General features: G+C 34.4%; 1 protein-coding gene across 2 annotated transcripts in view; it reads right to left on the bottom strand.

Moving 5' to 3' along the window:
- The window catches only part of RNF19A (ring finger protein 19A, RBR E3 ubiquitin protein ligase), a 50,696-nt gene that overhangs the window by 12,652 nt on the left and 18,979 nt on the right, over window positions 1–19,065 (bottom strand). For both annotated transcript variants that reach the window (XM_032248021.1, XM_032248030.1), the window contains 2 exons: window positions 17,757–18,523; window positions 5,793–6,001 (listed from right to left, as the gene is read on the bottom strand). In XM_032248021.1, the coding sequence (XP_032103912.1) occupies window positions 5,793–6,001; window positions 17,757–18,430 (883 nt within the window). In that variant the 5' untranslated portion in view covers window positions 18,431–18,523. The remainder of the gene's footprint in view (window positions 1–5,792; window positions 6,002–17,756; window positions 18,524–19,065) is intronic.

Raw genomic sequence — 19,065 nt, 5'->3', positions numbered from 1 at the left:
GATAGTTTGTTAACTCATAGCTTTAGTGTGCTGTTTTTAGTATATAAAGCATTTTTTCTTCCCTACTAAGAGAACACATTTTACATTAAAATATCAAGTCCCAAACATTTTTCAAACATAGTAAAACATTAAGAACAAAAAATAACAAAAAATAAATAGAGAAAGGAGAATCAAGGACAGCTCTAGGCAAATTGTAAACTACATAGTAAAGTTTGTCCTTGTCCTGGTTCCACAGAAGTGTTCTGAGTGGTACTTCCTGGTTCTAGAACTCTTCTAACCATCTTCCCTTAACTCAAATGTACACGTTTTGTATACTATTCCTTTAGTGAATGAACACTAACAGGAGGTGACAATTTGATATTAATCTGAGGTGCTATATCCAAAGCACTATGAATTTACTTCTAATTATATCAATTATAAGCACCATAAAAATAGCAAAAATACCTTTAGAAAAACAGCCTTTTCCCAGTATTTTACTTCACACAAAAGAGAGATGGACCTTGCAAAGAATCAGTAGCCAGAATACAAGGAAGGAAGCAAGAGATTAAGGAAGGGTCATATGGTTACAAACCGTGGAAAACACTTTCAGAATAAAAGCAATCATTGTTAGTTATGCTCATGACTTTTAAATTAATTGTCTTTATCCTTTTTATTCATTTATTCACTCATTTACTCAAATGTTGTTGGTATATGCTCTTTGTATAATAATATGGTTACAATGCACAATATTGTCAAATTAAAAATCAAGTATAACCAGGAAAATTATACAACTATTTTGCATGTTGGCATCTGTTTAAATAGCAACTTGTAATTACTTTACTATTAGCCAGCTATATTTTCTAACTGCTCACAGTTTAGAAAAGATATTTATAGTGCTAACCACTGAATTTAAGTATTTGTTCCAATTTCTAACATTACAAGCATTAAGCTATAGTCTATTCTTTCTACAAGTTTTATGGTCAAACTTTACCTGTGCTTCATCAGTTAATTCAGGTTTCCTTAGCGCTTCTTCTAGGACCAAAACTGCTTTTTTTTTTTTTTTTTTAACTTAAAAACTGGCCAGTGATCACATTAGTATTTTAATGATTCAAGCAATTTTGAGCAAACTGATAACTCTAAGCAGCCAGACCAAGATAATTACTAGAATATAAAAACTAAAAATAACCATAAGTCATGATTTAAATGAAAGAACATAAAGTCTGCATTTAACAATTTTAAACATTGGGGTATAAATGAAAAAAAAGCTGGCTTTTACCTAAAGCCTGATACAACATGCAGTATATCAAATTAAAGAAATGCTAATCCTATCTGCTTAAGTAGATGTTAACTGATAAACTTCCTCATTCCAGAGTATACTCAAGTAGCAGATATCTCAATTAGATGGGGGAGTAAAGAGACTCAAGCTTTGGTTCTGATGCATGCAATCTTTGGAACAAACTGAAAGGTAACATCCCCATTTATTGCTTCCAATTCTAAAAACACAAAACAGCCTTTTAATATGCTAAAATTACACATTAGAGCATGAAAACCACAAGCAACGTATTTTTGATAGGTCTCTATATACTTGTACCCACATCTTTCACTCTCTGTTTACTTATTCATCTATGAAAGGCTGTTTAGTTTGCTTTGTCTCTTTTCTCAAAGCAACAAATTAGGAAAAATTTACTGTGCCCATTATAAGATGATATATTTATCTCCAAATACCCTCATAATGCAAAAATCCTAAATGAAATTGTTTATGGTCAATTGATCCCCCATACCCCAAGAATCAATTAGCTACAGTTCCCTAATATAAAAAAGCTTCCCATTTCTATTTACAGTGTTTGGCAAAGCTTTTGTCTTCTTTGATTATCTTTTTGTTTACTGCTAAAATATGGGCCATTGTCACATTATGAAAAACAACAGGTTACAAAACACCATGTCTCAAATGTTTACAATGATTATCTCTTAGGGTGGTAGTGGTAAGGGGACAGAGGCAGGAGTGGGAAGCCAATTAAATATTTTATTTTTATAAAATGGGAAAACTATAGTAACAAAAATGAAAAATATGTAGTTCATTTAAATTTAACTCCAAGTGCATAAACATCCTAGTAGCTATAATGCAGTACTGTCACAGTTTAAAGACAAATGTAAACATTATAATATAAATATTATGCTATTTTACAAATACAAATACTAATATATTTTATGTAACTAAGCACACGTTTGTCTTTAGTAACTGATTAGGAAAAAACCAACTAATCATTATTATACCAATTAATATTAAAACTAGTTTTTCAACATATGGTACAGAAAACAATACCAAAATACCTGGAATAACAGTAATAAATAAAACCATTTAGATGGTAGCTTCCTTTTTCACTTTCCACAAGTCTGTGAGAAGCCAAGTTCACTACATTTTTTTTTTTGAAATAGGGTCTTTTTCTGTCACCCAGGCTAGCATGCAGTGGTGCAATCTCAGCTCACTGAAACCTCCACCTCCCAGGGTCAAGCAATCCTCCCAAGTAGCTGGGACTACAGGTGCACACCACCATGCCTGGCTAGTTTTTGTATTTTTTGTAGAGATGGAGTTTCATCATGTTGGCCAGGCTGTTCTCAAACTCTTGAGTCAAGCCATCTGCCTGCTTTGGCACCCCCAAATGCTGGGATTATAGGTGTGAGCAACGGCACCCGGCCCTCAATGTACTTTTAATTATTTTTTTTCAAAACAGGGTTTCGCTCTGTCACCCAGGCTGCAGTGCGGTGGCACAATAACATTTCACTGCAGCTTTGCTTTCCTAGGCTCAAACGATCCCCCCCACATCAGCCTCCTGAGATGCTGGGACCAGAGGTGTAAACCACCACGACTGGCCAATTTTTAAATTTTTTGGTAGACATGGAGTCTCACCATTTTGCCTAGGCTGGTCTCAAACTCCTGGGCTCAAGGGATCCTCCAGCCTTGACCTTCCAAAGTGTTGGGATTACAGATATGAGCCATCATGCCCAGCCAAGATTTTTAAACAAACATGGAACAAATTCCAAGTGAAGTTTGTTTTTCAAAACAATCACCTGGAAACTATTTATTCCAACAATGCTACTGTTTGGCTCAAATCATTTGGCAAGGTTTTCTTTCATAATTACTTTCAAACAGCTCATATATATATATATATACACACACACACACACACACATATATATATATACACACACACACACATATATATATAAAATCACTCATGATCACATAGTCACATTTTACTTTGGATCCATCCCAAACCAATAATTCAACCTGGTATGACACTCTGTTAGACTTAGCTCTAAAGGAACTTTTAGTCATTCTCAGAAATCAAACTGTCAAATCAAACTGATATTAAACTGACTATTACCTAAAGGTTATGCCAATGAGGCATTCCAGGGAAGCACTGCTGAAATAAACACAAAAACTCTCATGGTGACTGCTTGGAGGAAGATCAATATTCATCTGGATAACTAAATCATGATGTTTATTTAAAAAAATAATAAAAGTAATTTCTGTCATTTTTTAATTTAATCATGGCCCATACATACTTAAATCTCTATAAAGTGACTGTGGTTTCTCTAAGTTGCCCTACCTCATATAGCAAAAGCACTTCCTACGAGCCAGGAAATGTTTCAAGTATATGGACATAAGCATTATTAGTATCTTTATTTTATTTTTGAGACGTAGTCTCTCTCTGCCGTCCAGGCTGGAAGGCAGTGGCGCAATCTTGGCTCACTGCAACCTCTGCCTCCTGGGTTCAAGTGATTCTCCTGCCTCAGAATCCTGAGTAGCTGGGGATTACAGATGCCCGCCATCATGCTTGGCTAATTTTTGTATTTTTTGGTGGAGATGGGGTTTCACCATGTTGCCTAGGCTGGTCTCAAACTCCTGATCTCAAGTGATCCGCCCACCTCAGACTCCCAGAGTGCTGGGATTATAGACATGAGCCACTGTGCCCAGTCAGTATTTTTATTTTAAAGATGAAACAAGTAACTTGCTCAGGATTGCACAATGAATAAGTAGAGAATGTAGGATTTGAATTCAAGCAGTCTGATTCCAGAGTCCATTCTGTCTTACTCTATATGACTATGTGTTCTGTAACCAATAAATATACACCCCGACTTGGAAGAGAAGAATGTCATTTCCAAGTGAATACCCAATGGCTATTGCTGACTCTTTAGGGAACAGTTTAGGTATATTCAGGTCCTCTCTGAATTGCTTCTGGACCCATACCTACAAATTATTACTAATATCTTTGGGTTCCACAAATCTTTAGGAAAGGAAATAGAAATAAATCAATCAGCAAACAAATATAAAAATACATTTACATTACAAAAGTATTAAATGTTGAATATTCTGTGTTAAAATTTCATTAGACTTTTTTTCTAGTAGCATAAAGCACATGATTATCTCAGATTAATAGCAGAAACATAAATTATTTTCTTGAAAAATTTCTGTATTTTCCAAGTTTTTCCCTGTCATCTCAGCAAGAAAAATATTTTTTCCAAAAAGGAATAAAATTCCAATAAATATATTTGTCACACAAAATATTTTTTTTGAATTTTTATGCAAAGAACATGAAGATGGTCCTTTTAATAATTTTTTTGAGATTTCCGATATGTATATATTTTACATTTATAGATCCCCAGAAAACTTAAATTTCTGGCCAAGGACCAAAGACACCTTAAAGTTCTTAGTGTCCTCCCCACAAAGGTATGATTTTTTTTTAATAGACAGGGTCTCACTCTGTTGCCTAGGCTAGAGTGCAGTGGCATGATCACAGCACACTGTAATCTCAAATTCCTGGGCTCAAGTGATCCACTTGCCTCAGCCTCCTGAATAGCTAGGACTACAGGTGCACACCACCACATCAAGCTAATTTTTTTTTTTCCAGTGGAGATGGGGTCTCACTATGTTGCCCAGGCTGGTCTTAAGCTCCTGGCCTCAAGCTATCCTCCCGCCTTGGCCTCCCCAAGTGCTGGTTACAGGCATAAGCCACCACACCCGAACAGTATAATGTTTATATCCTTGATCCTAGCATTGGATGAGACATCTGCAAATGAAAAATGCACTTTGTAAAATATTTAAATGAAAATGATTCCAACAATAAATACCATTTCAAATCTGATTCCATGATATTTATATAATCAGAAATAATATAAATATGATATATTTTAAATTAAAATTTCATTAGGAATATTTGGTACATTTTACATAAGATATCTTTTTTTTTTTTTTTTTTGAGACAGAGTCTCGCTCTATTGCCCAGGCTAGAAGGCAGTGGCATGATCTCCGCTCATTGCAACCTCCACTTCCCGGGTTCAAGCAATTTCCCTGCCTCAGCCTCCCAAGGAGCTGGGATTACAGGTGCACACCACCATGCCTAACTAATTTCTTTAGAGATGGGGTTTCACCATGTTGGCCAGGCCGTTCTCAAACTCCTGGCCTTAAGTGATCCACCTGCCTCAGCCTCCCAAAGTGCTGGGATTACAGGTGTGATCCACTGTGCCTGGCCAAATACCTTTATAATCAACAGTTTCAGACCATCTTTGGCTATCAGTTACATAAATTATCATGACACTTCCTTTTTTCCTTTTTTTTTTTGGACAATAAATTTTTCCACATTTCAGAATCACTTTCTTTCATAGGAAAGAATGAGTGCTTCTGGGATAGAAATGCACCTAAAAACACTTCTGGCATGTAAAAGGAAAACAGGAATACTTAACTTCAAAAAATTAAAATAACTAGTGTTCTGTGTCAAATATTTTATTAGAAAAAAATTAGACATAAATACCTGCTGCTCCAGACTCTTGACTATAACTAATGGATGAAGAACGTATAGTTCTCAAACGTAAGCTCTGGGCTCTCTCTTGTCGAGCAGCATCACAGGTCTGGTTGGGGTGCCAAATCTGTTTACAGTGGTAGCAAAACTCTGTTCCACAGCCCTCTCGCCCACAAGTTAATTTTGGACAGCTGGCACATCCAAATGCTATCACAGCATATCTTGAAAGAACAAGAAAAATGATTTAAAATGCGACATAAAACAAGAGATACTCATTTCAAAAAGTATCTAACAAAATGTTATTCCTGAAAAACATTTTCTATTTATACATTAGCAAACAGTCATAAGTACAAAACATTTTAAAAGTTCAATTTTTAATTTTCAGGGTTTTTTTTTTTTTTTCAAAGATTCAGGGGATATATGCGCAAGTTTGTTACACAAGTACGTATACTGCATGATGCTGAGGTTTGGCCTTCAATGATTCTGTTGCCCAAATAGTGAACACAGTACACAGTGAGTAATTTTTCAACTCTTGTCCCTCTCCCTCAACTTTTAAGTAAGATACCAAACTGCATTTGGCCTAATCCCAATTTTATAACAACCATATTAAATTCGTACAGTACTGTATGCACATAAAAATGAAAGGAAATACATCAAAAATCTTAATAGTGGTTTTCTTGGTATTGAGTTTTAATTTTCTTGATTATATGTTTATACATTTCTGATTTTCTACAATTACTTGTTAAAGTGGAAAATCTTAAAGAAAAAAAGATTACGTGTTTAAAATTGTAATGACTATATGTAAGTTATAATTGTCAGGTAATGGCATACTGTGTCAATTTATAAATTTTGTGATATCTTGTATGTATGTAGAAGTCTCACATTTTTCTAAGATGCATGGCTAAAGTTGTCTTTGGTGCCAACCTCCTGCCAAAAAATACAAACTGGTTTCTTTTCTTTTTGTGGCTTCAGATTAAAGACTGAGAACTGTAGATTCATGACTAGCACTAATACCTTTCTCCGAGTTAATATTTCTGACACTTTAAAAACTTATGACTTAAATTCTGGGCATTCTTTGGCATTTATCCCAGACAAATGAAAATTTGTGCTCACACAAAAACTTGTACACTAATGTTCACAGCAGCTTCATAATAGTCCAAACTGGAATGAGCCCAGATGACTTTCAAACGGTAAATGGTTAAATAAGCTATACTGCATGCACACTATCACCAATAAAGAAAGTATTGATACAAGTAACACCTTAGGTGAATCTTCAGATAATTACTCTGAGTGAAAAAAGTTAATCTCAAAATGTTACACACTGTATGATTCCATTTATATGATATTTTTGAAATGTCAAACAGGTTAGTGGTTGCCGAGGATTAGGAATGGGGACTGGGGAGGGGAAAGAGTTGGGGTAAGTACATGTGATTATAAAACAGCAACACAGGCTGGGTGCGATGGCTCACGCCTGTAATCCCAGCACTTTGTGGGGCCAAGGTGGGCGGATCACTTGAGGTCAGGAGTTCAAGATCAGCCTGGCCAACACGGCAAAACCCCATCTCTACAAAAAATATAAAAATAATTAGCCAGGCATGGTGGTGCACACCTGTAATCCCAGCTACTTGGGTGGCTGAGGCAGAACTGCTTGAACCCAGGAAGCAGACAGAGGTGGCAGTGAGCCAATATCATGCCACTGTACCAAAAAAAAAAAAAAAAAAAAGAAAGGAAAAGAAAAAAAATGAAGCAACATGAGGGACTTCTGTTGTGATGGAACTGTTCAGTATCTTGACTATGGTGGTGGATACAAATTTACACGATAAAATGCATGTAACTAAATACACTGAGCACAAATAAATACAAGTAATTGGGAAAATTGAGTGAGATTGGTAGATTGTAACTATGCCAATATCCTGGTTCTGATATTGTTTTATAATTTGTGCAAAATGGCACCACTGAGACAAACAGTGAGAAGGGTACATAGGATCTCTGAATTATTTCTTACAACTGCATGTTAATCTACCATTACCTCCATAAAACTTTCAATTTAAAAATTTCTAGAAGTTTTTAGTTCCCTTTGAAAAGAAGTGACAATCAAGTCTTACCAATGTCTAAGAGTCTCTTGTAAATACCAAACATTTCCCTTTGCCTGGAAATTTAGGGGAGTTTTCAGAGCTGGCAATAAAATTTAAATAATAATTGTAACTGAGATTGTATTAAGTTTCAAGATACTCTATAAATAAATTGTGCAGGATTTTAAGAGTCAGGGAGTTCCCTCCATTTTTGGACTTGCTGGTCCCCTAGTACCACATTCTTTAAACTTAATTTAAACTTAAATTCCATCTTATTTCTGATAGACCAATTCTCTAATTACCATTCTCTATCACAGACATGTTCAAACAGGACTGAATTAAAGGCAATTTATAATCAGCTTTGGGTAATTTAGCAAAGCTTCATTTCCCTGAGCTTTAAAATTTCCAAGGCAGCTTATTCATTCAGTCCCAAGTAAAGAAAGAAGACCCTGTTTTTTTTTTTTTAAATCAAAGTTATAATCTAAAGTATCTATAAGCTAAAGTATAGCCTTTGTTTTAAAACAAAAATGTCAGTGAAAAGGAAATGGCATTTTCTTCCAAACTTCTTCTCTATATACCTTTTACTGAAAGAAGGAAGAAGGAAAGAGGAGGGGCAGAATGGGGAAATTTGTGTATGCAGGAGACAATGACAAAACCATTTTCTGAAGTCAGTTACAATTTACAAAGGTAGCAAAGAGGTTTTAGGGTGGCCAGTCCAAATTCCACTTCCACCACTTATTACTTGTATAATTTTAAGTGAATTACATAATCTCTCAACAACTAAGGTTTCCCAAACATAAAACAGGCATTCACTTTAGTTTAGCCTCCGTATTCGGCCAAAATAATTTTCAGCCTTGGCCTTGGCCTCTAGAAGGCCAAATAAGCAAATGACTGCTTTGATGACATTTCTCATACCCCTACACTTGTACTTGACTAATAACCATGTGATCATACAAATGACTATCATTTCTACAAAAATAATATAAATTATATTCGGATTAAATATTAACATCTTTTGGTTGGCATTTTAGACATAACTTAAGAGTAGAAATTTTTTATATGGTGAAATTTTACTGGATAACTTAAATGTGCAGTATGTTGCAAGAGTAAAATCCTATAATCTTTGCGATGACTGTAAAAGCCAAATTTAGGTAGATGCTTAATTTTCAAATAATTAAATAGGAAAACAATTTACAGCTAATATGAACACTGAGAATGCTTTACCTATATAAATTTAGTAAGAATACATCCTTTCTGAGAAAATGAATATTTATAAAAATATACAAGGCAGATTAATAGAAGTTAGGTTATATATAATTCTAACCTTTGTAGAAGGCTGCTCAGTATACTAGTATTCATAGCACTACACAAAATTTTAAGAACTGACCTAATTTTTAATTAATGATTTAGATAAATCTTTAAAAAAACAAATACTTCCAGGGACTCTACATCTTGAGAAGAAGAATTGAAAGCAAAACATCAATACTGCCCTTTAAAAATTTCATGACAAGTTCCAAAATCTGGTACAATTTCCATAAAGAAGTGAAGGAGTTTGGCAAGAAAACAGAAAACTGTGGACTTAAAGCATATTTTCTTCTCAATTTTTTCTTTGTATTTCTAACAGTGTTCAGATCTTCTCAATAATTAAATTTCAAAACAGCTTCATAAATTGCTTTCAGATGATAATTCCTTACAGTTCTGAGTCTAGAGTCTTACGTGCATTGAAAATGACTGCTTATAGAGAACAAGTTTCTTGAGATTTACCCAAACTTTATCACAAATACAGTGTTCTCCTATAAAATGTTACTATAAAATTTTTTCCTCAATTATATGAATAGTAATATTATTAAACTGACTATCCATTTAGAATTTTAATATACAGTATAAATACACACACACACACACACACACACACACACACACACACACTCACATATACAGTGTATCAGGAGCAAACTAACAGCTGGCAGTGTAGGGGAAATTACCATTCCTGCATTATTATGTCAAACATTTAATGTCTGATTGCTAGTTTTATTTATTTATTTTTAAATAAGACAGTGTCTCACTCCATCACCCAGGCTGCAGCACAGTGGTACAATCTCAGTTCGCTGCAACCTTTGCCTCCCAGGTTCAAATGATTCTTGCGCTTCAACCTCCAAAGTAGCTGGGATCAGGCCTGGTTAGTTTTTGTATTTTTATTTTACATTTATTTACTTCTGAGACAGGAGTCTCCCTCTGTTGCCTAGGCTGGAGTGCAGTGGCACGATCTTGGCCCACTGCAACTTCTGCCTCCCAGGTTCAAGTGATTATCCTGCCTTGGCCTCCTGAGTAGCACGCCGGGCTAATTTTTTTTTTTGTATCTCTAGTAGAGACAGAGTTTTGCCATATTGGCTAGGCTGGTCTCGAACTCCTGACCTCAAGTGATCTGCCCACCTTGGCCTCCAAAAGTGCTGGGATTACAAACATATGAGCCACCGCAACCGGCCCCAATTTTTGTATTTTTAGTAGGGAAAGGGTTTTGCCATGCTGGCTCAGCTGGTCTCGAATTCCTGGACTCAAGTGATCTGCTTGTCTCAGCCTCCCAAAGTGCTGGGATTATAGGTGTGAGCCACCACATCTAGCCCTTGATTGCTAGTTTTAAAAAATTATTTAAATAAAAATTTCCACTTATTCTTGTATCCCAGAAGTTCATCAGACTATGATGAAGGTATGTGACTTTGGCTACCTGGCATTTGGTCAAAATATATCCCCCAAACTAGGAAATAATAAAGAGAGTTGTGAGATTAAAATAAGATCACACATATGTAGTGTTTGTATGTGAAGAGAGACAGGAGAGGAGAGAGGAAGACAGAGGAGAGGTAGGACTACAGGGGTAGAGAAAAAAGGAGAGTTAGTTTAGTTCATCACACATTATATATACTCAAATGTTAAAGTACAAATGTTATATGCTACTTCTCAGTATTCTTTAAATGGAAAAGCAAAGATGTCCTACCCTGAATTAAACATTCAAGTTTATTGAATTTACAAATTCCAAAGAAAAACAAGATTACTTTAATATACTGACCAATGTTTTCTTAAATGTATACTCTAATGACTATAAAAGTTAGAGCAGTTTGTCTAGCAGTTTTTTCTTATACTAACAATTATTGAGTGCTTCCTACGTAAGTGTTTCACATTCATATATATTCAATCCTAACCATAACTGTATTAGGCACATTCTGTAATACATCAAGGAATTAAATGTACCTAGCACTCACACATTTTGAGAACAGATTGTCAGAACTCCTGAAGATGATTTTCCTTTTGTGGGAGCTGAACTTATTTTCTACTGGAAAATAACTCTGAAATTATAACGGTAGCAAATGGTAAAACTAAATTAAATACAAAACACTCGCTTTACAGAAAATTTCAGGAGTCTCTCTGCTCTGGTATAATAAGTGTTATTTGGAAAAAGAACAGACTCAATACAAGGTCACAGATATAACTGAATAGTGGTTAACTAAACATCTCTGGCTCAAACAGCACCCAAACCTTGGTTTAGTAGTTAGCTCCATTTCCTTCTATGGTCCATTATTTAATTCAAGCCTTACATTACCTCTGTATCCTTCAGCTGAAGGTCTCTAGCTACTTGAAATGCTTACACCAGGAGTGGATGGAGAGGAAGAAAGTGGGGAAGACAGGAAGGGGTTGAAACAGCATTCTCTCCAGAAGTATCTTCTGTTCACTGCATTGTTAACAAGTGAACCACATGAAGAAAGAACTCAGTGGTAAAGTTAGGAAAATGCCAAGTAAAATTAAAGTGGTTTTTGTTTTTTATTATAGGATTTGATAAGAATTTTTAACACACCAATGCTCAGTACATAGTAGGCAGTATTTTCTAAATTTATTTAAATTCAGTCATTTATACTATCTCCTGAGAGACTTTCATAGTACTAATGTTTTACAAATTATACTATTGATAACATCAAGCAAGTAGGGATACCAGCTAGGGTGACATATTCTGCCTAGATCAAATTCCTTATGAGAAACAAGTAAGAAGAAAAATAAATACCTAACATGAAAAGTAATCCTAAGACATGGCAGTCTCAATAAATATTTGGATTAAAAAAAGACTGCCTCTCATGTCCCTTCTGTCAATTGAAAGAGAATGAAGAAAAAGTATCTGTAAGTCCAAAATAATTTTTTAAAGCATAAAGCTTTTAAGATACCTTTAAAAAACTGTTTTTTTCTTTCTGTAAGAACAGAAAGAAAATATAATCAGAGATACTAATTTGATCCAGTTAAGGTGAACAATCAAGTTTTATATCAGAATCAAGAAGCTCATGTTTCTTTCTACTTTAAAGTTATGATTATTCCCATGGAAAAGGAATAACTTACTTTACTTCAGAGAAGGTCTAGACAAAGTGCGGCTCATCTCCTGGTTCCCTTTTTTTAGGATTTGCATCCTACAGACAGGATACATTCTGTTCTGTTTTCCACTACGTGCTGTAAGAGAGTGCTTCAGTTATTGTCAGGCCTGCATGCCTGAGACTAGTTGGGAAAGTCTGTCTAATTTACGGATGAAGTGTTAGCAAGCCATTTTGGCTGCATATCCAATGCTACATTCTTTAGTCAACTAATTAGAGAAAACTGACATGTCTCCTGTGTCATATATTAACACGGTTTTGAATGAGGATGGAGGGGAAGAATGTTATTTTTATTAACTCATTAAAACATCACCAAAAATCTTACTATCAATGAACAATGTTTGCTGGTAGGAGTAACATAGAGGTTGAGTATCTCTAATCAAAAAATTCAAAATGTGAAATGCTTAAAGTTTATTACATTGTCAGAAGACACAGATAATGTGATTTTTAAACTTCAAAGAACTATCCACATGGTATATTGAATTATTTGGTATTAAAATATACCTGGGTTAATTTTATGGTTAGGAAGCAGAATAAATTAAAAATAGCATTCTCAGTTCAAACCATTAACTCTTGTTCTAACATATACAATTTATCACTAGTCATGAATTATAACTTACCCTGAAATGTAGTTTATTTCATTATGGCTCTCTATACCCAAAATCTGTTTTCTAAGTTCCATGTATGTGTTTTCTCTGGATAAAATCAAAGTTAGATCTATAATCTCCGCAAAATTTATAAAAGGTCAGTCTACAAAAGCATTTCCAGCATGTCAAAAGATGGTCAAGGTATGGCTAAAACACATCTTTATAGGATGAGAATGACAGTCACACAGACATTAATTAGAATTCTAAAAATACATGTTCTTTAGTCCCTAAGCCTATGGCTCTATTCTTTTTTAATCCATTAAGAACAATATTCTCCACCAGAGTAAGTTATCATTTAAATGTCATAGCAAACCAGCTTGAAGCTTACACACAGCCAATTATAGTTGATCACATTACCCAAATGTATATGACTTACGTTAGTGGCATATAGTCAGGCTGGTTCATTGAACAATTTTTTTTATTGAGCATGGGGTTAACCTGTGCTTCCAAAAACAAAACACAACTTTGCTGGGGGATTTTTGGGGGGCTCACAGACATTAAACCATTAATTATATACCAGTATAATAAATGTTCTTGTACATTCAAAGTTCCCCAGCAAGGTTAGAAGCACTCACAGGAGAAGACAAGGATAATGTGTGCTGGCAGCAGGGTGGCCTTAGCCAACTGAAACAGGTGATAGAAACTAAAACAACAACTTTTTGCTATCTGCTTAGACAATGCACTAACTAGGACTCCAAGGCAGAAGGTAATCCGATATTTTTATTCAAGACAGGTTCTATGCTTCTCCTCCTTGCACACTGGGATCCCTCCCCCAGTTTTTCTCCCTAGCTATGGCCAGATTTTTCTCTGAACCTGTGAGGACTGGCATGTTCTAGAAGCTGGCTAGCTAGACTCATTCTGGTTAAATCACAGCCCTCAGATTTGGACCCCTGGGCCCGTTCTCAAGTGGGATTTTTAGAAATACTGTCCTTTAAACAAGTGTGATCAGTCCTAGCCCTCAGAAGAGTAGAAAGAATATTAAGGTCAGAAACCCCAAGAGATCTTAAATGGAAACCAGGTCAGGTAGAACTCTTTTCTATCTAAGGTAAGGACAGTATTTCTCAAGGTGCATTAAACTGTATGTTTAAGTAAAATTAATGTCATATATGAAAATGGCCATATTTATAAGTAACAAATCCAAAAGAAAAAATTTGTAATTTCACATCTAGCATTTCTGGAAAAGAACCTTTCAAGTGTGTTATATAATAAAAGGGGCTAAATACTACATATATGCCTATGGTCCTGGCACCATTGCTAAACATTTTTATAAAAATCAAATATTCAGATATTTACCAATATTCCTTATGCCAGACTTAAATAAAAAATGGAGTTTTAATTTTTTTTAAAAAAGGTCCTCTGGGTGTTCCAAAGGTTTCAGTAAGCTCCAATAGGTCAGGGATTTTTGGTTTTTGTTCATTAATAAATCTCCAGTACCTGACACATAGGTGCATTAAGTATTTGAATGATTATTTAAAAAAACATAAAAGCAAAACTTCGAAATAAAATAAAGAATAATAAGAGCAATGACAAGCTTACTGTGTGCTAGGAATTTTGCTAGTAATAGCATTAAAGATCTCACTTAATCCTTATAACAATAGGATAGGTATTTACAGCTCATAATAAGTAAAGCTAACTTTTAATGAGGGCTTATATAGCATCATATATTTTCAAAGTATACATACAAATTTTATATTATTGAGTGACATTTTCTACAAAACACAACCATAAAACCTAAGTTATCAAGTATGTGAAATACGTTCTTAACAACTTACAGAGCAGTATAAATCAAATATAAAGGAAAATACATAAAAGTAATCTCTGTGACTATTTTTCCTCTTTTGTGGGTAAGACTACTGACAACCAATAACACCAAAAATTAATGTATAGCCCAATTAATAATGGACAATTATTTGTTAAATTTACATAACAATGACATGATTATTTTCATAGTAACAGTCTAGTAAAGTGTTTCTATTACTTTATATTTTATACTTGAGCTCATATTTGAGTTATCATCTCCAAAATATTAATATTGAGCCATTTTACTTTTTAACAATGAAGTTTCAATAAGAAAATGTGTCAAAATATCCCAAAGTATGAGTTTTTGAAAAAAAATTAAGAACTCTATAAAAAGGATTTATAAAGAATAGTAAAATAAATACTCCTGTATCTACCATACAAGTTAAGAACATTATCAGTAGGATGATCATTAACTCATAATCTAAATTGGAACCCTTAAGAAAGAAATGTAGTGATATTAAAAATTATACCAGTACACTAAGCATGAAGTGGCAAACAGAACCTTTATTTATCAGTGGCTTCAGAAGTAACTTGGTGACACCCTGAAGTTCACATCCCCTCTTCCTACTCTCAAGAGGTAACCAGTAAACTAAATATACTTATGTATTCTACTGTTAATGAACATTTTTTTCTGTTATTGTGGTACATCCCTAAATAAATCTCTTGGTACATAAGTAAAGATTTTCTCTACAGTACTTACCTAGGAGTTGAAATTCTCAGTTGTAGAGTAAATGTGTGTTCAATTTTAACACAGAAGGTGAATGATTTAGCTAATCATTCACCTGCATTTTGTTTTTGTTTACTTTTTTTCCCTTTATATAACCTAACCTCTGTAATCTGTTTTGATTTTAATATATGTGGTGACAATCTAATTTTCCCCCCTCAAATAACTATTTTTCATAATTCTATATGTTGAATAATCAATCCTTTTCCAGTTGGCTTGGCATGCTTCTCCTAAAATCAAGTTCTTATATGAAGTATAATTTGCTTCAGCCCTACCTATTGTGTTCAATTAGGTTGTGAGTATTAACTATACATTAAAATTACATTATCAATCAACCCAGTACAATATACAGCAGTCAACTGACCAGAAGGTTTGTGCCCCTGGATTTACTGTCTTAATATCTCCTGGCCAAAAGCTGTGACAACTTAAGTCTCCTTTTCCTTTGTTCTATCCTTGTCAGATTTTTTTTTTTTTTTTTTTTTTTTTTTTGAGACAGAGTTTTGCTCTGTTGCCCAGGCTGGAGTGTAGTGGCACAATCACAGCTTACTGCAACCTCGAACTCCTGGGTTCAAGTGATCTTCCCACTTTGGCCTCCCAAAGTGCTGTGATTACAGTCATGAGCCACCACACCCAGTTGGAGATTTTTTTTTTTAAGCTATTAAACATTTAGAGGAATGTATGAAGCACCTCTTGTACCGTGGGGTTCGATGAAGGATAGATAGAAAAACCACCCTCTTTCTGTGGATGAAACGTAACATAGACATATTCCTCAGTATTTGAACTCTTGCTATGGGAGTATTTGTTATAATGACTCACGGAAAGTTTTCTTTAAACTAAAATTTGCTATCCTACTTGAAATCTACTCTAATTTCAAGAGTATAACTTGCACATGTTCACCAGTGGAAATGCTGTGCAGGGTCAGTCCATGGGATCAAGAGTGATTCAATCATATCTAAGCTGTTTGTTTCTGACAGAATACTGTCTTCTGCTCAAGTTACTTAAAGTTACTATTCATAATTCCTATTTTTTTCCCACCGTTTTCTTGAAAATTTAGCCCTGCATCCACACCCCAGAGTTTGCTTCTGCCATTACACCTGGAAACACAGCTAACCTTGGCCCAGTTTAGATAGTATCTGTAACATATTTTGTTGTCTATCTGTATTACAGTAAAAGTTCCCTGCAGTATAGGACACCATAATTCATACCTGATAATGAATAGTATCTGAGTTCTACACACAACTAATTCATAAAATATTAATTAGGTAAATTTTAAATGTTGTATATTACACAGAGATCCTTGGTGGGTGGTTAAGGGTTAGTGATACATGGGAATATTGGGATTTGCACAGGCAGGAAACACTACTTTTCTCATTTTAAATTACAGAATGTAGGTTAGATGCAATCTGAAAATTCACTACCCAAGAAACTTTTCAATAGTGGATTTGATTCAGGTAATGAGTCTTGAAATTATAATTTGATAAATGAAACTCACATCCCAGCCTTGCCTCTGAGATTATACCCAGATAATCTTGGAAGTTCTGGGTTTCCCCAAACTCTTATTTATAATCTCTGGTTTACTAATAGTATGCTACATATCATATTAATTGTTTGTGGCTTTTGCCATTCTTGGAAGAGTGTATGACTGTTGTTTCCCTAATTCTGACAACTGTACACAATAAATGCTCTGTAAACAGGAGCTGCTCATGAACATAATAATCAAATAGGTAAGCAAAATTATTTTATTTTAAACGTTGAGGATATGTTATGTGTAATTCAAAAACTTGAGGCAAATTAAACATAATATAACCTTTAGAACTTCAGACTAGCAAATGCTTATGTATATCAACATGAACCCATCATACTGTGGCACATGTTAAGATACCTTTCAAAAGGGCCATTTATCTCACGTGAGAAACATGTCAACAAAGAGAAAAGAAATAAATTAGAAAAGAGGGTCATTTAAGTTTATGACCACAAATAACCCCCTCATCACAAACAACCCTAATCATTTCATCTGTTATTACAAAATTAAAATTCTCCTAATAGATGGAAAAACCAATTTTGTTTACCAGATCCTGTACTCTACCATCTTACTCTGTTCCTTTAAAAATGCTCAGTGAATTTGTAATGCAGAGACAATATAGAAATGAGTAAGATAGCACCACTGCCTTTAAAACCTAAATAGTGCCAGACATATGGTATGCACTCAACCTGTTTGTTGAATGAATTCTCTAGCATGTAAAATTTTTTCTTTCGAATAATAACAAATTATTTTATCCACAGAGAAAAAAAATTAACTCAAGAAAAATCAAACAACATCTTCTTACCCACAATCTGGAGCTGGACACCACCTACAATCAGGATCTGCAACAAGCCACCTTCTAAGCATAAATTCTTCATATTTTTCCATCAAGACATCATCACTTAATATCAAGCGAATATCATGGGGATTAAACCGTTCAGTACATTCTGGGCAACTAATATTAACTCTACTTTCAGAGATTTCTATCCTTAGATATTGTCGTAAGCAATCCACACAAGATCTATGATGACAAGTCATTATATCAGGAAATCTGTCTTTAGAATGCCGCAAAAGGCACAATGGGCACTCTATGAAGTCTCCAATTTGTTTGCTGATGGAAGTTAATCCATTGTCAGAAGAGGTATTTGTAGAGAAAATGGAGTTCTTATCAGTACACATTTCAGAATGTATACTTTCAATACTTGCAATTCCATCCACCCCGCCATTTAGCTCCCTTGATTTACGTTTGTTATCTTTTTTCCTCCGAAACAGGGAGCCTATTGAAATTCTTCTTTTTTTGGGTGCCTTTTTGACTGAAGGCAAGCTCACAGATGAAGCAGAGGACTGAAGATCTCGATCTGAACCCATTTGCCGATGTAAACTCATGTCTAAAATGCTTGTTAGAATTGAGTCAGGGTCAGTGCTTACACACAGCCCTTCATTATACTTAGAGATAAAACCTATTTCTTGTTCTTGCATTCAGATTAAGTCATGATGTAAGAATATCCTACTTGGTTCCTTCAGAGAATTCTTGAAAAGTTCAATTTACAGAAGACTGTTATCACGGATGTTCTGAAAAATAAAAAATAAAAGATCATTTAGTTGTATTCTTAGTTTGTATATTTTTATAAATATGAAATTTCAAACAAGTATGTTCCTTAACCATTTTTTAAAATAAGGCCATTTATTAAATAGTCTATAAGAAATGATAAGACGAATGCTGAAATAACAAGGGCATTCTTTAATCTTAATAAAATATTCTAGATTTGAGCTGACCTAATCATTATTAATATCTTAGAAAAGCTTCTGGTTATTATCACTCTGACTTCAGTGATTTCTCACTCCCTTTAGCAGGTTTTGTTGTTGCTGTTGTTTGTAACTGACAATCAAGTATACATGCACATACAAAGGGCTAAGAATAGCTTACACAATCTTGCGGAACAAAGTGTGGAAAGGGCTCTAACACCACCAGATATAATGACTTATTATAAAGTTACAGTAATTAAGACAGTGTGCTATGCCACAGGATGCATATATAGACCAGTGGAACAGAAAACAGTCCAGAAAAAGTTATATATATATATATATATATATATATATATATATAACTTTTT

The sequence above is a fragment of the Sapajus apella genome, unplaced genomic scaffold (assembly GCF_009761245.1).
Source record: "Sapajus apella isolate SASKATOON/1434 unplaced genomic scaffold, GSC_monkey_1.0 scaffold3, whole genome shotgun sequence".
NCBI lineage: Eukaryota > Metazoa > Chordata > Mammalia > Primates > Cebidae > Sapajus > Sapajus apella.
This window is presented reverse-complemented; position numbering and strand designations above follow the sequence as displayed.